This window comes from Ammospiza nelsoni, chromosome 29 (genome assembly GCF_027579445.1).
Source record: "Ammospiza nelsoni isolate bAmmNel1 chromosome 29, bAmmNel1.pri, whole genome shotgun sequence".
NCBI lineage: Eukaryota > Metazoa > Chordata > Aves > Passeriformes > Passerellidae > Ammospiza > Ammospiza nelsoni.
This window is the reverse complement of record NC_080661.1, coordinates 4963083-4982971: the sequence shown is the minus strand read 5'-3', so window position 1 is coordinate 4982971 and position 19889 is coordinate 4963083. Positions and strand designations below refer to the sequence as shown.

At 64.6% G+C, this 19889-nt stretch overlaps 2 protein-coding genes across 2 annotated transcripts; one reads left to right on the top strand and one right to left on the bottom strand.

Annotated features, from left to right (window-relative positions):
• Window positions 1-439: 439 nt before the first annotated feature.
• EPHB4 (EPH receptor B4) lies at window positions 440-10646 on the top strand. Its single transcript, XM_059490628.1, is given in 20 exon segments — window positions 440-1191; window positions 1531-1601; window positions 1902-1969; window positions 2036-2151; window positions 2746-3240; window positions 3648-3803; window positions 4102-4190; window positions 4192-4468; window positions 5148-5269; window positions 5550-5715; window positions 6200-6299; window positions 6724-6779; window positions 7210-7323; window positions 7534-7781; window positions 8009-8155; window positions 8261-8332; window positions 8681-8830; window positions 9054-9226; window positions 9627-9752; window positions 10047-10646. Coding segments are annotated over 20 exon segments (2877 nt in total). The 5' UTR covers window positions 440-1139; the 3' UTR covers window positions 10126-10646.
• Window positions 10647-12215: 1569 nt separating this feature from the next.
• TFR2 (transferrin receptor 2) lies at window positions 12216-19262 on the bottom strand. Its single transcript, XM_059490602.1, has 18 exons — window positions 19250-19262; window positions 18555-18661; window positions 18256-18445; window positions 17956-18145; window positions 16823-16957; window positions 16402-16507; window positions 16191-16313; window positions 16065-16115; window positions 15903-16019; window positions 15226-15362; window positions 14775-14941; window positions 14209-14328; window positions 13870-13952; window positions 13730-13793; window positions 13573-13640; window positions 13399-13474; window positions 12613-12697; window positions 12216-12253 (listed from the first exon to the last, which is right to left on the bottom strand). Coding segments are annotated over exons 2-17 (1662 nt in total). The 5' UTR covers window positions 18588-18661; window positions 19250-19262; the 3' UTR covers window positions 12216-12253; window positions 12613-12695.
• Window positions 19263-19889: the final 627 nt, after the last annotated feature.

Genomic DNA, 19889 nt, shown 5'->3' with positions numbered 1-19889 from the left:
GTCCCCTAAATCCCTCCCTGTCCCCCCCAGTCCCTCCCAGTCCCCCCCAGTTCCATTTTACCACCCCCCCGCAGTGATCCCAGTCCCTCCCAGTCCCCCTTTAGGCCACCCCAGTTCCCCCCCAGTCGCTCCCAGTCCCTCCCAGTGCTGCCCAGTCCCATTTTACCGCCCCTCCAGTGCTCCCTGTCCCTCCCAATTCCCTCCCAGTCCCATTTCAGCCCCCCCAGTCCCCCCCAGTCCCTCCCAGTTCCTCCCGGTCCCTCCCGGGAAGCCCCGAACAAAGGCTCCTTTCCTGTGGGGGGGGTTTGGGGGGGGCTCCTTTCCTGTGGGGGGGGGACCCCGCCCCTCCCCCCCCGCCGGGGGTCGCGGGGGTCGCGGGGGGGGGGGGAGGGGCGGGGGCGGCCCCGCCCGCCCCAAACGAGCCCGAATCGCCCCAAAAACGGCGCCGGGACCCCCAAACCGCGCGGGGGGGGGGGCGGCCGGGACGCCCCGGGACCCCCCAGGACACCCCCGGAGGAGAAGGGACCCCCGAACCGGCTCTGGGCCCCCCCGGGGAATTTGGGGAGCCCCCCGGCGTTTTTGGGGTCCTTCCAAAAGGTTTTGGGACCCCCTGGATTTGGGATTTCCTCGGATTATTTTGGGATCCTCCTCTGGGTTTTTGGGCTCTCTCCCGGATTTTTGGAGTCCTCGTGGATTTTTTGGGGACCCCACGGAGGTTTGGGGATCCTCCGGGAGTTTTTGGGACCCTCAGGGATTTTTTGGGGACCCCCCCCCAAAGGAGTTTTCGGGGTCTCTCCAAAAGGTTCTTGGGACCCCCCCTGGATTTGGGATTTCCTCGGGATTTTTTGGGATCCTCCTCTGGATTTTTGGGACGCCTGCCTGGATTTCGGATCTCCCCCGGATTTTGGGGACCCCCGTGGATTTCCTGACCCCCTCGGATTTTGGGGACCACCAGAGATTTTTCTTGGGACCCCCTGGATTTTCGGATCCCCTCTGGATTTTCTGATTTCCTCGGATTTTTACGATCCCCCTCTGGATTTGGGGACCCCCCCGGATTTTCTGACCCCCCCTGTGGATTTTGGGAACCCCCTCTGGATTGTTGGAACCCCCGCCCGGATTTGGGGACCCCCATCCCCGCCATGGGGCTGTGGCTGTTGTGGCTCTGGGTCCCGCTGGGGCTGGCGGAGGAGGGTGAGTGACCCCCAAAAACCCCCCGGGACCCCCCAAAACTCCCTGAGACCCCCCAAAACCCCCCTGCGACCCCCCCCGGGAGCCCCTTGGGGGGATATTTGGGAAATTTAGGGCGGATTTGTGGTTTCTGGTGGGATATTTGGGGGGGTATGGGGCTGATTTTGGGCTGTTTCGGGCTGATTTTAGGGGGGTTTGGGCTGATTTTAGGGGGTTTTGGCTGGAATTGGAGTTTTCGAGAGATATTTTGGGTTTTGGGGGATAATTTGGGTTTTGGGGGGATATTTTGGGTTTTTGGGGGATATTTTGGGTCCCGCTCTGATGCCCTCTGTCCCCCCCCAGAGACGCTGCTGGACACGAGGCTGGAGACGAGCGACCTGCGCTGGACGGTGCATCCCCCTGGGGAGGGACAGGTGACACACCTGGGGACAGGGACACACCTGGGGACACACCTGGGACACACCTGGGGACATTGGGGACACACCTGGGACACACCTGGGGACAGCGACCAGCGCTGGACGGTGCATCCACCTGGGGAGGGACAGGTGACACACCTGGGGACACACCTGGGACACACCTGGGGACATTGGGGACGCACCTGGGGACATTGGGGGGGACAGGAGGTCATCAGCACCGCTCACCGTCTGTCCCCCCCGTGTCCCCCTGTCTGTCTGTCCCCCTGTGTCCCCCCTGTCCGTGTGTCCGTCCGGCAGTGGGAGGAGCTGAGCGCGCTGGACGCGGAGCTGGGCGGGGCCGTTCGCACCTTCGAGGTGTGCTCGGGGCGGGGCGGGGCCGAGCGGGACCACGCCCCTGCGCGGGGCCGGAGCCCCGCCCAGCACAGCTGGAGCCCTGCCCAGGGCCCCGCCCAGAACAGCTGGCTCCGGTCGCGCTGGGTGCCCCGCGGCGCCGCCACCACCGTGATGGCCGAGATCCGGTTCACCGTCATGGCCTGCGACAGCCTCGGGGGGACACCGGGGGGACAGGGGACACCGGGCAGGACACGGGGGACACGGGGGATACCGGACGGGGACACGGACAGCGACAGCGACAGGGACAGCGACAGCCTCGGGGCCACAGCGGGGACAGCGGGGACAGCGGGGACACGGGCCAGACCCAGGGGGACACGGGGCACACCGGGCAGTGACCGGCACTCCCCGGGCCATGGGGATGCCCGTGGCAACCTCGATCTCCGTGGAAATGACCCTGAACTGCTCAATCTCCATGGAAACCACCCCAAACCTGTTGATCTCCATGGAAGTTACCCCAAACTCATTGAGCTCCATGGAAGTGATCCCAAAACTCTTGATCTCCATGGCAATGACCCCAAACACCTGGATCTCCATGGAAATGACCCAAAGCTCATTGATCTCCACGGCACCCACCCTGAATCCCTCCATCTCCATGACAAGCACCCAAAACCCCTCAATCTCCATGACAAGCACCCCGAGCCCCTCGATCTCCATGGGAATTTCCCCGAACCCCTCCATCTCCATGACAAGCACCCCGAGCCCCTCGATCCGCACCCGTTCCACCCGCTGGGCCCCGCCCGCCGCCGCCGCGGCGCCCCCCGCACGTGCAAGGAGACGTTCTCGGTGTTCTACCACGAGTCGGACGCCGACACGGCCACGGCCACGTCCCCGCCCTGGATGGAGAACCCCTACGTGAAGGTGGACACGGTGGCGGCCGAGCACCTGGCGCGGCCGGGCGGGCCCCGGGGCCGCGTCAACCGCAAGGTGCTGCGGCTGGGCCCGCTGCGCCGCGCCGGCTTCTACCTGGCCTTCCAGGACCTGGGCGCCTGCATGGCGCTGCTCTCGGTGCGCCTCTTCTTCCGCCGCTGCCCCGCGGCCACCGCGCGCCTCGCCCGCTTCCCCGGCACCGTGCCCGCCGAGCTGGTGGCGCCCGTGCCCGGCGAGTGCGTGCCGGGCGCCGTGCCCGCCGCCGAGGGCACGCCGCTGATGTACTGCCGCGAGGACGGGCAGTGGGCCGAGCCGCCCGCGCTGGGATGCGTGTGCGGGGTCGGGATGGAGCCGAGCGAAGGAACGGGGTGTCGGCGTGAGTTTGGGGTGATTTATGGGGAATTTGGGTGGTTTGTGGGGTGGTGTTTGGGCTGTTTTAGGTATTTGGGGAATCCCTGTGGGATTTTTGGTGTTTTGAGGTGGTTTAGGGTGTTTTTGCTGTGGTTTTGTTGCGTTTTTGCAGTGGTTTGGGGGCGTGTTGGGGTGTTTCAAGGTGTTTCGGTGTCCTTTAGGGTTTTTTCGGGGTGTTTTGGCATGGTTTTGGGTGGATTTGGTGTGTTTGGTACGTTATGGGGTATATTAGGGGCTTTTTTTGGAGTGTTTTACGGTGTTTCAGGGTGTTTTTAGGGCATTTTTGGGTGTTTTGGTGTGTTTTGGTCTGTTTGGGGGGTCTCTGGCCATCCCCATTGACCCCCCCCGTCTGTGTCCCCCCCCCGTCCCCAGCGTGTCCCCCCCAGACGTTCAAGGCGGAGCCGGGGGGGGGTCGGTGCCGGCCCTGCCCCCCCCAGAGCGAAGCCCCCTCCCCCGGGGCCGCCGGGTGCCGCTGCCGGCCGGGCTCGTACCGGGCGCACGGGGAGGGACCCGCGGAACCCTGCTCCGGTAACGGGGGGGTTCCGGGGCATTTCGGGGGGATTTGGGCGGTAGTAGGGGGGGTTTCTCACTCGGGGGGGTCCCGGGGCTGTCCCCCCTGACCCCGACACCCCCGTTGTGCCCCACAGCGCCCCCCTCAGCCCCCCGTGCGTTGGCGGCCCACGTGAACGCTTCCCGCGTCCGTCTGTCCTGGGGGGTTTGGGGGTCTCGGGGGGGTATTTGGGGGTTCCTGGGGGGGTTTCTCACCCGGGGGGTCCCGGGGCTGTCCCCCCTGGCCCTGACCCCCCCATCCCTTTGTGCCCCACAGCGCCCCCCTCAGCCCCCCGTGCGCTGGCGGCCCACGTGAACGCTTCCCGCGTCCGTCTGTCCTGGAGCCCCCCCCCGCGCGGGGGCGGAGCGTGCGGACCTGCGGTACCACGTGACGTGCCGGGCGTGCCCCGCCCCCCGCGGCCAGGCCCCGCCCCCGCCCTCCGCGTGCGGGCCCTGCGGGGGCGTGGCCTGGGCGCCGCCCCCCGACCCGCGCGGGCTGCGCGGCCAATCGGTGAGCGTGGCCGGGCTGCGGCCGGGGGTCACCTACAGCTTCCGGGTCACTGCCCGCAGCGGGGTCACGGCCCCGGGGTCACCGCCCCCCGAGCCCCCCGCGGCCGAGATCAACGTCACAGCGGGGGCTGACGGTGAGACCCCAGAAACACCCCAAAATCCCCCCAAAAACAGTGAAAATCACCCCAAAATACCCCAAAAACCACCCCCAAAACCCCCCCGGGGTCACCCCCCCCCGAGCCCCCGCGGCCCAGATCAACGTGACAGCGGGGGCTGACGGTGAGACCCCAAAAACCCCCAAAATCACCCCAAAAACAGTGACAATCACCCCGAAACCCAGCCCAAAACAGCCCAAATCACCCCAAAACCAGTGAAAATCACCCCAAAATACCCCAAAAACCACCCCCAAAACCCCCCCGGGGTCACCGCCCCCCGAGCCCCCGCGGCCGAGATCAACGTCACAGCGGGGGCTGACGGTGAGACCCCAAAAACACCCCAAAATCACCCCAAAACCCAGCCCAAAACAGCCAAAATCACCCCAAAAATACCCCAACCTTCTCCCAAATCACCCGAACTCGCCGCAAACCAGCCTAAACCCACCCAAACTTACCGCAAAAATTACCCTAAAAGCTCCCCAAAACCATCCCCAAAACCCACTCAGGACCCCCAAATCCCCCCTAAATTCCCCCCCAGTCACCCCAAACCTCCCCAGACCCCCCAAATCACCCCCAAACTCCATCTGGGACGCCCCAAATCGCCCCAAAAAGCCCCAAAATCCCCCCAAATAACCCAAAATGTGCCGTTTTCCCGCAGTGCCGCCGCCCGTGTTGGACGTGGTGCGGGTGGGGGGGGGGCCCGGGGGGGTCACCCTGGCCTGGCCCAGCCCCCCCCCGGGACCCCCCGTGCTGGACTGGGAGGTGAAGGTCTACGAGAAGGTGGGCGGGGGATTTTGGGGGAGTTTGGGGGGATTTGGGGGGTTTATTTTGGGGTTTTTTTTTGGTTTTTGGGGGTTTATTTTGGGCTATTTTTTGGGCATTTTTTGGGTGTTTTGGGGTTTATTTTGGGCTAATTTTTGGGCTATTTTTGGGTGTTTATTTTGGGGGTGTTTTGGGGTTTGTTTTGGGCTATTTTTGGGGTTTATTTTGGGGGTGTTTGGGGCGTTTATTTTGGGGGTGTTTTGGGGTTTGTTTTGGGCTATTTGTGGGTTTTTTGCAGGTGGGGGGCGGGGAGGGGCCCCCCCAGTTCGTGACGGTGGCGCGGCCGCGGGCGGAGCTGGGGGGGCTGCGCCAGGGGGGCCTCTACGGGGTGCGGGTCAGGGCCCGCTCCGAGGGCGGCTACGGCGACTTCGGGCCCGAGACCACGGTCAGCGCCTCGGGCAGTGGTGAGAGACCAAAATACCCCTAAATCACCCCAAAAACACCCCCAAAATACCCCTGAAATCACCCCAAAAACTGCCCTAAAACCACCCCAAAACCTGCCCTAAAATACCCTGAAATACCCCAAAATTACCCCCATAACCCCTGAGACCACGGTCAGTCCCTCGGGCAGCGGTGAGAGATCTGAAATACCCCAAAAACTGCCCTAAAATACCCTGAAATACCCCAAAAGCTGCCCTGAAATACCCCAAAAACTGCCCTAAAACCGACCCCAAAAATACCCCTAAAGTACCCCATAAACTGCCCTAAAATCACCCCAAACCTGCCCTGGATCCAACCCCGGAAACACCCTTAAAATACCTCAAAAATACCGCAAGCCACTCCAAATCCCCCCAGTTTTCACCCCAATGTCCCCAGTTTCCCCCCGATTCACCCCGATTTTCCCAGTTTCCCCCCGATTCACCCCGATTTCCCGCTCTGTTCCCGCAGAGGGGTCCCGGGGGGGTCCCGGGGGGGTCGTGGCCGGTGCCGCTGCCCTGGGGGGGCTCCTGGTGCTGGCGCTGCTGGGGGGGGCCCTGCTCGCCCTCAGGTGAGCAAATTTGGGGGGTTTGGGGATTTTGGGGGGATTTGGGGGGATTTGGAGTGATTTTGGCAGATTTGGGGGGGATTTGGGGGAATTTGGGGGGAATTGGGGTCTCTGGAGGGGTCTGGGGAGGATTTGGGTTCCATGGGGTGTTTTGGGGTTCCTGGGGGTGTTTTGGGGTGGATTTGGGTTTTTTTTTGGGGTCCCTGGTGTGGATTTGGGTGTTTTGGGGTCCCTGGGGTGGGTTTTGGGGTGGATTTGGGGGTTTTGAGGTCCCTGGGGTGGATTTTGGGTTGTTTTGGGTTATTTTGGGGTGGTTTTGGGTATTTTGGGGTCCCTGATGTGGATTTTGGGGTGTTTTGGGTTATTTTGGGGTGGTTTTGGGGTCCCTTTGGGGTCTCCATCCCCGTGTCCCCCCCTGTCCCCGCAGGCGTTGGCGGCTCCGGGCGGAGAAGCAGCGACGGGAGCCCAACCCCGGGGGGGCTGGTAAGGAGACCCCAAAAATGGCCCCAAATGGCCCCAAAAATGGCCCCAAATGGCTCTAAAAATGACCCCAGAAACGGCCCCAAAAGGCCTCAAAAATGTCCCTAAAAAGGTTCCCAAAAACGGCCCCAAAAATATCCTCAAAAATTTCCCCAATAATGTCCTCAAATGGCCCTAAAGGCATCCTGAAACAATGCCCCAAATGGCGCCAAAAAATGTTCTCAAATGGCCCCGAAAAGTCCTTAAAAATTACCCCAAAAGTGTCCCCAAATGACCCCAAAAATATCCCCAAATGGCCTCAAAACTGTTCTCAAAAATGTCCTCGAAATGTCCCCAGATATCCCCACAAATGACCCCAGGTGTGTCCCCAGGTGTCCCCAGGTGTGTCCCCAGGTGCTCCCAGGTGTGAGCCAGGTGTGTCCCCTGTCCCCAGGTGGGAAGCTCTACATCGACCCCCTGACGTACGAGGACCCCGAGGTGGCCCTGAGGGATTTCGCGCAGGAGATCGACGTCACCTGCGTCACCATCGAGGAGGTCATCGGCGCAGGTGGCACCGGGGACACACCTGGGGGGACACACCTGGGACAGCTGGGGTTCCAGTTTGGGGGGATTTGGGGCATTTCGGGCGTTTTGGAGGGTTCTCATCTGCCCCAGGTGAGTTCCGGGAGGTGCGGGTGGGATTTTGGGTGCATTTATTGGGGTTTTGAGTGCATTTATCAGGATGTTGGGTACACTTACCTGTATTACCTGTCCCCAGGTGAGTTCGGCGAGGTGTGGCGCGGCCGCCTCTCCCTGCCCGGCCAGCCCGAGGCCGAGGTGGCCGTGAAGACGCTCAAGGGCGGCGCGGGCGAGCGGCAGCGCCGGGAGTTCCTGCGCGAGGCGGCGCGCATGGCGCAGTTCCTGCACCCCAACGTGCTGCGGCTGCGCGGCGTGGTCAGCGCGGGGAGCCCCGCCATGATCGTCACCGAGTTCCTCATGCACGGGGCCCTGGACGCCTTCCTCAGGGTGGGGACACCTGGGGGACATTGGGGACCCTGGGGGGATTGGGGACATTGGGGACGTTGGGGGTGTCAGGGGCGTTGGGGACAGGGGGACATCGGAGTCACGCTCTCTGCTCCCAGGGCCGTGAGGGGACCCTGTCCCCGCTCCAGCTGGTGGCCGTGCTCTGTGTGCGATGTCCCTGTGATGTCCCCATGCCCTGTGTCACCCTGTGTCACTCTGTGTCACCTCAGGGCCGCGAGGGGACCCTGTCCCCGCTCCAGCTGGTGGCCATGCTGCGCGGCATCGCGGCCGGCATGCGTTACCTGGCCGAGGCCGGGTTCGTGCACCGCGACCTGGCCGCGAGGAACATCCTGGTGGACGCACACCTGGTCTGCAAGGTGGGAGGGTTTGGGGGAATTTTGGGGCAATTTTCGGATGTTTTGGGGCATTCTGTTGGTTTTTGGGGTGTGGAACCCCCTTCTGGATGCTCACCTGTCCCCCAGGTGTCCGACTTTGGGCTGTCGCGGGCGCTGGACGGGGACAGGGACAACGACCCCACCTACACCAGCTCCCTGGTGAGACCCTGGGAACAGGCTTTGGGGGGTTTGGTCGGTTCTGGGGGGATTTCAGCAGGTTTTGGGGGAATTTGGGAGAATTCTGGCAGGTTTGAGATTTCCTGGGTGGGTTTGGGGTTTCCCAGAGGGTTTTTGGCATTTCCTGGGGTTTCTTGAGGTTTCCCAGGTGGATTTGGGGTTTCCCAGGTGGATTTGGGGTTTCCTGGATGGGATTTGGGGTTTCCTGAGGGTTTCAGGGTTTTCCTGGTGGTTTTTCGGGTCCTCTGTCGGTTTATGGGTTCCCCTGGCTGGTTTTGGATCCCCCTGATGGATTTTGGGTCCCCCTGATGGATTTTGGGCCCCGGTCAGGGCGGGAAGATCCCGATCCGCTGGACGGCGCCCGAGGCCATCGCGTTCCGCACCTTCACCTCGGCCAGCGACGCCTGGAGCTACGGCATCGTCATGTGGGAGGTGCTGAGCTTCGGGGAGCGGCCCTACTGGGACATGTCCAACCAGGACGTGAGTTACCCAAAAATCTGGGACCCCCAAGATCTTCCTGAAACCCCCAAATGGCCCCCAGAACCCTCTCACCTGTGCAGGTGATCAACGCCATCGAGCAGGATTATTATCAATGTTATAAATGCCCCATTTTCCTGTCCCTCACCTGTCCCAGGTGATCACCACCATCGAGCAGCATTGTTATGAGTTCTATCCCACTTACCTGTCCCATTTACCTGTGCAGGTGATCAACGCCATCGAGCAGGATTACCGGCTGCCGCCGCCGCCGCGCTGCCCGCCCGCGCTGCACCGGCTGATGCTGCAGTGCTGGCAGCGCGAGCGCCACGCCCGCCCCACCTTCCCGCACCTGGTGCGCGCCCTGGACCGGCTCATCCGGCACCCGCAGAGCCTGCGCAGGTGAGGGCACACCTGGTGGGGAGTGAACACCTGGGGGGGAGCGAGTACCTGGTGTGCCTCGTCCGGCACCCTTAGAGCCTGTGCAGGTGAGGGGCACACCTGAGACACCTGGGTGCATTGGGGAGCCCTGGACCGGCGCAGGTGAAGGGCACACCTGGGGGGTGGGGGGGTGGGGGGGGCACTGAGCACCTGGGTGTGTTGTGGTCTCAGCACAGCTGAGTTTGGGGAGGGTCCCAGCACACCTGGGTGCATTGTGGGGAGGGGTCCCAAAACACCTTGAATTTGTGGGCAGGGGGTCTCAGCACACCTGAGTTCATTGGGGGGGGGTCTCAGCACACCTGATTTTGGGCCGGGGGGGTTTCCGGCTCGTGGCTCTGACCCCTCCCCTCTCTCCCCGCAGCCCCTCCCCCTCCTGCCTGGAGCCCGCCCCCCCCAAGGCCGAGCCCACGCCCACCCCCCCCTCGGGGGGGCACCTGGAGCCCCTCGGGGTCACCGGGCTGGAGCTGCTGCCCCACCTGAGCAGAGAGTACGGGGGGAAATGGGGGCATTGGGGGACTGGGGGGGCAAATGGGGGCCAAATGGGGCATTGGGGGACTGGGGGCTGGAGCTGCTGCCCCACCTGAGCAGAGACTATGGGGGGAAATGGGGGGCATTGGGGGACTGGGGGGGCAAATGGGGCATTGGGGGGCATTGGGGGGATATGGAGGGGATGGGGGGGAGCACTGGGAGTTGGGGGGCCATGGGGCACCGGGGGTCTGGGGGCACTGGGGGGGCCACGGGGGGCTCAGGACCCCGCAGTGACCCCCGTGTCCCCTCACAGGGACCTGCTGCGCATGGGGGTGGCGCTGCCGGGGCAGCAGAGCCTGCAGAGCCCCCTCAAAGGGGACCCCCAGTGCTGACACCGCCCCTGGCCACCCCCACGGCAAGATGGCCGCCGGGGAGAGGCGCCAAGGGATGCAGATGGATGGGGGAGCAAGACGGCTGCCAGGACAAGATGGCTGCCAGGACTCTATGACCGCCATGGACAATATGGCTGCCAATCCAATATGGCCACCAGAACAACATGGCTGCCAATCTAATGTGGCTGCCAGGGACAATACGGCTGCAAATCCAATGTGGCCACCAATCCAATATGGCTGCCTTTCCAATATGGCCTCCAATCCAACATGGCTGCCTTTCCAATATGGCTGCCAGGACAATAAAGCTCCACCCACCAATGACTCATGGGTGGGGCAATCTCAGGGGTGGAGCCCGTGTGGGCGTGGCCACCAATGGGAGAGGACAAACACGAGTGGGTGTGGCCAACACGGGTGTGGCCATGTGGGTGTGGCCATAAATGGGTGTGGTCATTGATGGGCGTGGCCTCATTGCTTTTATTGTCCCAATGCTGGTCACAGCCAATAAACGTGGCTGATGCAAATGAGGGGGCGTGGCTGTGCCCCGACCTGTCCCCAAGGTGTCACCAAGGGCCAACCCGGCCCTGAGTGTCCCCAAGGTCCCCAAAATCCCAATTCCTGTCCCCAGGGTGCCCCTGAGTGTCCCCAGGGCCACCCCACTCCCAGCTGTCCCCATAACCCCACCTGTCCTCGCTGTCCCAGCTGTCCCCAAGGCCACCCCCAATGTCCCCAAAGCCACCCCTGATGTCCCCAATGTCCCCAAGGCCACCCCCAATGTCCCCACGGCCCCCAATGTCACCGAGGCCACCCCCAATGCCCCCAATGTCCCCGAGGCCACCGCCCATGTCCCCGCAGTCGCCGCTGTCCCCGAGGCCGCCCCCGATGTCCCCGATGTCCCCGCTGTCCCCTGCCAGCGCCCCGGCCGTGCCACGCAGGGTCCAGGCCAGCAGCGCCAGCCGCAGCTGGACACTGTCCCCAAGTGTCCCCCCATGGTCACCAGGTGTCCCCTCATTGTCACCAGATGTCCCTTGGTTGTCCCCAGGTGTCCCCACATTGTCCCCAGGTGTCCCCACATTGTCCCCAGGTGTCCCCTGGCTGTCCCCAAGTGTCCCCTCACTGTCCCTGTGTGTCCTTGTGCTGTTCCCTCGTGCCCCCTCGTTGTCCCCCGGTGTCCCCCGCTGTGTCCCCAGCTCGGCCACCAGCGCCGCCAGGGTGTGCTTGCCCCGGCCCAGCAGGACGTGACGGAATGGGGACGCGAGAGGGGACACGAACGGGGACAGCAGCGACGCCTCGGCCTGTGAGGGACAGACAGACAGACAGACACTGTGAGAGGGACACGGGGACAGGGGTGGCACAGAGGTGACGCTGGGATGGCGCAGGTGACCCTCAGGTGACGCAGGCGACACTCACGGCCATGAGGCGCGCGTTGAAGCCGCGGTTGAGCCGCTCGTTGGCGCCGTCCGATCCCGACATGTCGCGACGGAGCGCGGCGGCCGCGCGCACAACGCCCCCTCTGGCCGAGGAGAGGCACTGCAGCGACAGGCCCCGAGCCTGGCGGGGGGAAAGGGTTATGCTGGTTTATACTGGTTTACACTGGTTTATACTGGTTTATACTGGGAGGGGATTTACAGGCACTGCAGCGACAGGCCCCGAGCCTGGGGGGGGAAAGGTTATGCTGGTTTATACTGGTTTATACTGGTTTATACCGGTTTATACCGGTTTATACTGGGAGGGGATTTACGGGCACTGCAGCGACAGGCCCCGAGCCTGGGGGGGAAATCGCTAGACTGGTTTATACTGGGATGGACTGGGAGGGAGTGGGAGGGACTGAGATATACTGGGATATAGTGGTCTGTACTGCTCCGTACTGGTCCGTACCAGTTTATACTGGTCCGTACTGGTCCGTACCCACCTGCAGCGGTGCCAGCTGCCGCATCAGCGCGTCCCCGATGGCCGCGGGCTCCAGCGGCAGCCGCGGGTCGTGGCCCAGGCGGAGCAGGAGCTGCGCGGCCACGGCGGCCACGGCGCGGGACACGGCTGGGAGGCGGCCCCGGAGCCGTGCCCCGAGGCGCGACAGAGTGTCCTCGGGTGTCCCCAGGGCCGCCCTGGAGCCACCACTGCCCCCCACAGCCTGCAGGGACATCGAGGGACATTGTCACATAGGGACATGGGGACAGAGTGTCCTCGGGTGTCCCCAGGGCCGCCCTGGAGCCACTGACACTGCCCGGGGCCTGCGGGGACAATGGGGGACATGGGGACAGAGAGGGGACACAGAGCCAGGGAACATGGGCAGGGAGAGGACACGGGGACATTGGGGACATTGGGGACATTGGGGACATTGGGGACATTGGGGACACGGTCACGGGGAGGACACAGAGACAGGACATGGTCACAGAGGGGCCACAGGGCCGGGGGGACACCCTGGGGACATTTTGGGAATGCCTTGGGAAGACCCTGGGGATATTTTGGGGACACTTTGGGGGGTCTCACCTCATCGAAGCCGAGCTCCAGCGCCGGGACCCCCGCGGCCGCCGTGAAGGGGAAGGCGCCGCTCTCGGGGGCCAGGGGGCGGATCCTGGGGGACAGACGGACACGGGTAGGACAGGGGGACACGGTAGGGTGTCCCCAGGTGTTTCCCCAGGTGTGTCCCCAGGTGTGCCCAGGTGTGCCCAGGTGTGCCCCCAGGTGTCCCCAGTGTTTCCCCAGGTGTGTATCCAATGTCCCCAGGTGTGTCCCCAGGTGTGTCCCAGGTGTGTTCAGGTGTCCCCAAAGTGTCCCCAATGTCCCCCAGCTGTCCTCAGGGGTGTCCCCACATGTGTCCCAGCTGTCACCAGGTGTGTCCCAGGTGTGTCCCCGAGGTGTGCCCAGGTGTGTCCCCAGGTGTGTCCCCAGGTGTGTCCCCAATGTCCCCAGGTGGTGTCCCAGGTGTGTTCCCAGGTGGTCCCCAGGTGTGACCAGGTGTGTGCCCAGGTGTGTCCCCAGGTGTGTCCCAGGTGTGCCCAGGTGTGTGCCCAGGTGTGTCCCCAGGTGTATCCCCAGGTGTGTGCCCAGGTGTCCCAGGTGTGTCCCAGGTGTCCCCACGTGTGCCCAGGTGTGTCCAGGTGTGTCCCCAGGTGTTTCCCAGGTGTGTCCCCAATGTCCCCAGGTGCCTCCCCAGGTGTGTCCCCAATGTCCCCAGGTGTGTCCCCCCAGCTGTCCCCAGGTGTGTTCAGGTGTCCCCAGATGTGTCCCAGGTGTGTCCCAGGTGTGTCCCCAGGTGTGTCCCCGCCCACTCACACGTCGCTCTCCCAGCCCCGCCCCGGCCGCCGCAGCTGCTCCAGCAGGGATTCCCGCCCTCGTTGGGGCTCTCCACCTGCCATTGGGGGAGGGGCGGTGACGTGAGGGGGGGAGGGAGGGGCTGCCCCTCCCCCACCCTCTGGCCCCTCCCCCACCCTCTGGCCCCTCCCCCACCTGCTCCAGGGCGCTCTCGATCAGCGGCCCCAGGGTGGGGCTGGTCCGGACCACGAAGCGATCGGCGCCTGGGGGGGGCGGGGTCAGGGGGCGGGGGCGGGGCCGGGGCCGAGACCCCCCCCCAAGTCCCCGGATGAGGGAGGGGGCGGGGCCGCACCCAGCACGGGCCGGTCCAGGCTGACGTAGGCGGCGACTTTGGTGTGCAGGAGGCCGGGGTAGCCCTGGGGGGAGGGGCGAGGGGGTCACCGAGGGGTCACTGGGGTCAGGGCAGGGTCACAGCGGGGTCACCGGGGTCACCTCGAGCCACTCGGTGGCCCCCAAGTGTCCGAACTCGGCGCCGTCCCAGCTGACAAAGAGGAGGGTCCGGCGGAGCTGGAACCCTGGGGGCGGGGCAGGGGGCGGGGTCAGGGGGAGGGGAGACACCCCCACACAGGGTGGGGTAATGAAGGCCCCGCCCCACTTTGAAAACCCCCCCACACTTGTTGATTGCCCCTCCCTCACCCTGTAAAGCCAAACCCCCCTCCATTTGGGGAGCCTCAAATTCCCCAAATTTCCGAAATTCAGCCCCGCCCTAAATCAGGGACCACGCCCAGCTCCGCCCGGCCCCTCCCAGCCCAAGCCCCGCCCCTCTCTCACCCTCTCGGCCAATGGCGGCGAAGAACCGGGCGAGCTCCAGCAGGAGGGCGGTGCCCACGCCTGAGGCCGCCGCCCCCGGCCCCAGCGAATCACGTTGGGCCCCCACGATGATGTAACAGTCTGGGCGGGGCTGGGGTCAGCAAGGCCACGCCCCCTGCAACCACCTCTCCACCCCATTGGCCACGCCCTCTCATTGTCCCACCCGCTCTGACCACGCCCACATAACGAGCCTGCATTGGCCACACCCCACTGACCACACCCACATCAACCACCCCCATTTTGCATTGCCCCGCCCTCCCATGGCTCCTCCCCTTGCATGACCACACCCAGCCTGACCACACCCCTTTAGTGCCCCTCCCACCTTGACCACACCCGATCAGCCACGCCCCACCCTCCTCCATTATTCCCATTGCCCCGCCCTCCCCTCACCCCGACCACGCCCACCTCTGACCACTCTCACTTTGACCACACCCACCCTGCCCATATCCCCGTTTGACCACACCCGCTTTGCCCCCGCAGGGCCCCGCCCACCCTGACCCCGCCCCCTTTGCGGCCCCGCCCCTCACCGGGTTCGAGGCGCCCCCGCAGGGCCCCGAAGACGCTGGTGAGGGTCCCGGGGCGCGTCCCCGCCCCCACCCGCAGCTGCAGCCGCCGCCCCCCCGGGCGGGGCCGGAACTGGAGCAACCCCCCCGGGACCCCCCAGCGCGGGGGGGCGAGGGGCGGGCCCAGGGACCTGGAATGGGGGGGGATGGGGTGAGACCCCCCCAAAAACCTCAAATGGGGAGGGGGAGAGGGGTCAGGGGGGTTGTGGGGAGGGGTCCCAGGTTAATTTAAGGGTTAATGAATAATTTAAGGGTTAATCGTTAATTTGGGGAGGGATCCTGGGTTAATTTAAGGATTGATGTTTAATTAGTGGAGGGATCCATGCTAATTTGGGGAGGGGTCTGTGTTAATCTGGGGGTCCCAGGTTAATTAGAGGAGGAGTTTATGTTAATTAGGGGAGGGGTCTCTTGGTACCTCATCAGCCTCATGGCCGTGGCTGCACTCAGGGGGTGGGCGGGGATCGGGGCCACGCCCGGGGCGGGGCCGGGGGGGGCGTGGCCGCTGAAGGAGGGGAATCCCCGGCTGAAGGGGTCCCCCGCCCCATCCTGCACCTGCGGGGGCAGATGAGACCGAGACCCCTCCCCAAAATACCCCCGAGACCCCCAAAATAACTCCAAAATATCCCCCTGACCCGACCCCCATCAGGACAACATGGCTGCCAATCAATATGGCTGCCAATCAATATGGCTGCCATTCCAACATGGCTGCCAATCCAACATGGCTGCCATCCCAATATGGCGGCTGTTCCAATATGGCTGCCAATCCAACATGGCTGCCATCCCAATATGGCTGCCAATCAATATGGCTGCCCATCCAACATGGCTGCTGTTCCAACATGGCTGCCACGACATCAGAGACCAAGACCCCTCCCCAAAAGTACCCCAGACACCCCCAAAAAACCCCAAATGCCCCCAGAGACGTCCAAATGTCCCCACAGATACCCCAGAGACCCCCAAACACCCCCGAATTGCCCCAACACGCCTGAGACCCCCCTAAGCCACCCCCAGACTGCCCCCCAAGCCCCCCAAATTCCCCCCAAATCCTCCCCCGTAGCCCCGCCCCCATCCCCCCGTAGCCCCGCCCCCACTCACGTGCAGGGTGGGCGTGGCTCCCCCCCCCAGCGCGGGGCCCGCCCCCGGCCCGGCCGTGTCCCGGGGGTCGCGGTAGAAAAGGACCCCCAGAGCGCCCGCGGCAAACATGGCCGACACCTGGGGGAGGGGCACAGGGGGGGAGGGGCAATGAGCCACACCCACCCCCACCCCCACCCCCACCCCCAGAGCGCCCGCGGCAAACATGGCCGACACCTGGGGGAGGGGCAATGAGCCACACCCACCCACACCCACCCCCAGTCCCCCGTGTTGTGGGCGTGTCCCTCTCACCTGCTGGGCGGGGCGGCCCCGCCCCAGCCGCAGCAGCACCAGGTGTCCCCGCGGCTCCACCCCCCGCGCCCGCAGCTCCGCCAGGTCCTGGGGGCGCCCGTAGTGCCCGTAGACCAGCCCGCCCTGGGGGCCGGCGGGGTCAGCGGGGTCAGCGGGGTCAGCGGGGTCAGCGGGGTCACGGGTCGGGGGTCAGGGGTCAGGGGTCACTCACGGTGGCCGTCCCGGGCGCGCTCCAGGCGCAGAACGCTTCCGGGTCCAGCGGGAGCCGCTCGAGCTCCTCCCCCCCCGGCCCCACCCAGCGCAGGGACACCGCCCCCCTGGGGGCAAAGGGCAAAGGGCAAAGGTCAGGGGTCGGGGAGAAGCTCTGCCTCCCCACTGACCCCAGGGACTTTTGAGCTTTTGACCCCTCCCAATTGGCCCCTCCCCCACCCCAGTGACCCCGCCATGACCCCAGTGACCCCTGACCCCTCCATCTCCCCCGCTGACCCCTTGGTGACCCCCGATGACCCCCCCCAAGTGACCTCTTCATAATCCCCAGTGACCCCTTACCCCCCCAGACACCCCCATGACCCCTTGGTGACCCCCCATGACCCCCGATGACCCCTGACCCCGCCCCCCATCGCCCCCGTTACCGTACTGGGAGGGGGAGGGGCTGGGGGCGGCTCCAGGCCCGGCTCAGCCCCGCCCCCGCCAGGGCGCTCAGCACTGATTGGGCGAGAGCTCGGCCACGCCCCGACCCCGCCCCGTGCGGCCCCGAGCTGACCTCCCTGCGGGGGAGGGGCGGGTTCACACAGGGGTCACTCAGGGGTCAGGGGTCACAGGGGTCACAGGGGGGAGTAGTGGTCACTCATGGTCAACAATGTTTAATAATGGTCACTATTGGTCAGTGGTCACTCAGTGGTCACTCATTGGTCACTCATTGGTCACTCAGTGGTCAGTGGTCACTCAGTGGTCACTCATTGGTCACTCAGTGGTCACTCAGTGGGCAGTGGTCACTCAGTGGTCACTCAGTGGTCACCCATTGGTCACTCAGTGGTCACTCAGTGGTCAGTGGTCACTCAGTGGTCACTCATTGGTCACTCAGTGGTCACTCAGTGGTCAGTGGTCACTCAGTGGTCACTCAGTGGTCACCCATTGGTCACTCATTGGTCACTCAGTGGTCACTCAGTGGTCAGTGGTAACCCATTGGTCACTCATTGGTCACTCATTGGTCACTCATTGGTCACTCAGTGGTCACTCAGTGGTCACCCATTGGTCACTCAGTGGTCACTCAGTGGTCACTCAGTGGTCAGTGATGGTTGTGACAGTCACTATTGGTCAGTAATGTTCAGTGGTCACTCAGTGGTCAGTGGTCACTCAGTGGTCACCCATTGGTCACTCAGTGGTCAGTGATGGTCATTGGTCACTCATTGGTCACTCATTGGTCACTCAGTGGTCACTCAGTGGGCAGTGGTCACTCAGTGGTCACTCAGTGGTCACCCATTGGTCACTCAGTGGTCACTCAGTGGTCAGTGGTCACTCATTGGTCACTCAGTGGTCACTCATTGGTCACTCAGTGGTCACTCAGTGGTCACCCATTGGTCACTCATTGGTCACTCATTGGTCACTCAGTGGTCACTCAGTGGTCACTCATTGGTCACTCAGTGGTCACTCAGTGGTCACCCATTGGTCACTCATTGGTCACTCATTGGTCACTCAGTGGTCACTCAGTGGTCACTCATTGGTCACTCAGTGGTCACTCAGTGGTCACCCATTGGTCACTCACCTGGCCCATTGCTCCACCCTCTCCTCCCTCAGGTGTCGCCTCAGCAGCTCCCTTAGGCGGGGCCGGGGGGGCGGAGCCTCTGCGCTGGCCCCGCCCCAAACCAGATCAGGGGTGGAGCCTCCTGGCAGAGGCCCCGCCCCCACGGCCCCGCCCCTGCAGGGGGTGTGGCCAAGGGCAGCCACCAACAGCCCTGGGGGCGGGGACAGAGGGGACGGGCGGGGTCAGAAAGGGGTGGGGTCACAGTGGGCGGGGTCAGAGAGGGGCGGATCCCGCAGTGGGCGTGGCCTCGCAGTCCCGTACCCAATAGGAACGCCGTGGCCGAGCCCAGGGCCAGCGTGGCCAGGGGGTGGAGCCAGGGGCGGGGTCTGCGCCGGGGGCGTGTCCGGGGGCGGGGCAGCCGCACCATTGGCTCCGCCCCCTCCTCCTGCTCCTCCTCCTCGCCGCGGGGGTTCCTGTGCCGGGAATAGGAAACGGGGCCGCCCCCGGGGGGCTGGGACCCCCGAATTGGGGAGGGGCGGGGCCGGGACCCCCGAACTGAGGGGGGGGAGGGGCCACGACCATCCAAGATGGGGGAGGGGGAGGAGGGGGCGGGGCTTTACCCGTCCGTGGAGGCAGCGTCGCAGCGTCTCCATGGCAACCGGGGGGTCTGGGGGGCGCGGGGCTGTTTGGGGGTCTCTGGAGGGGTCCCGAGGGTATTTCGGGGTCCCTGGGTGTATTTTGGGGTGGTTTGGGGTATTTTGGGGTCTCTCGGGGTATTTCAGGGTCCCTGGGTGTATTTTGGGGTATTTTGGGCCATTTCGGGCTCCCTGGGTGTATTTAGGGGTATTTTGGGCCATTTCGGGCTCCCCGGGTGTATTTTGGGGTATTTTGGGCCATTTCGGGCTCCCCGGGTGTATTTTGGGGTATTTTGGGCCATTTCGGGCTCCCCGGGTGTATTTTGGGGTATTTTGGGCCATTTCGGGCTCCCTGGGTGTATTTTGGGGTATTTTGGGCCATTTCGGGCTCCCCGGGTGTATTTTGGGGTATTTTGGGCCATTTCGGGCTCCCCGGGTGTATTTTGGGGTATTTTGGGCCATTTCGGGCTCCCTGGGGGTCCCGGGGCTCCGCAGGTGCCGCCCTTCCCCTCCCCCCACCCCCGGTCAGACTTTGCCCCGGGCGGATTTTGCCCCTCCCCCACCCCAAACGGGGCCCCCCCCGCCCCCGAACTCCCCCCGACCCCCCCCGGGGTGACCCCGACCCCCCCTGGGCCCCCCAAAATCCCCAAACTGCCCCAAACGCCCCCGGCCCCGCTCACCCGCAGCCGCCGCAGCCGCACTGGCCCCGCCCACACAGGTGAGAAAAAGGGGCGGGGCCTGAGCGGGGGCGGGGCCAGCGGTGCTGGGAAATGGGCGTGGTTTGATAATAAATGGGTGTGGCCGGCGAGGGGCGGGACCGCGGAAAGCCCCGCCCCGGCGCCGCCCGGTCCCGGCGGGGATTGGCTGAGCCTGGGCGGGGGTTTCGGGGGATTTTGGGGGGATTTGGGGGAATTTCGGGGCTCTGGGGGGCTCAGGGGTGTCCGGGGGGCGGCTCCGAGCGTTTGGGGGTCCCCTCTGGGGTCCCGTGGAGTTTGGGGGTCTCGGTTTTGGGGTCCCGCTTTGGGGATCCCGGGTTATTGCGGGTCCCGGTTTTGGGGTCCCGAAGGTTTTGGGGCTCCCGATTCGGGGCTCCCGTGAGATTTTGGGGGTCCCGGTTTGGGGGTCGCGGTGATTTTGGGGGTCCCAAAAAGATTTGAGAGTCCTGATTTGGGGGTCCCGTTCGGGGGTCCCAATTTGCCGTCCCGGGTGATTTTGGGGGTCCCATTTGGGGTTTGGGGGGTCCCGGGTTATTTTGGGGGTCCCGGGTTATTTTGGGGGCCCGTTTGGGGGTCCCGGGTCATTTTGGGGGTCCCGGGGTTA

What these genes read in the sequence shown, in the direction of transcription:
- TFR2 (XM_059490602.1), bottom strand. Translation starts at nt 18,587, where the DNA reads ATGGAGACGCTGCGACGCTGCCTCCACGGACGG. An exon ending in GGCCACGGCGTTCCTATTGG is followed by an intron (nt 18,146 to 18,255) that starts GTACGGGACTGC and finishes CCCCGCCCCCAG; the next exon opens with GGCTGTTGGTGGCTGCCCTT. An exon ending in GGGCCACCGAGTGGCTCGAG is followed by an intron (nt 13,794 to 13,869) that starts GTGACCCCGGTG and finishes CCCTCCCCCCAG; the next exon opens with GGCTACCCCGGCCTCCTGCA.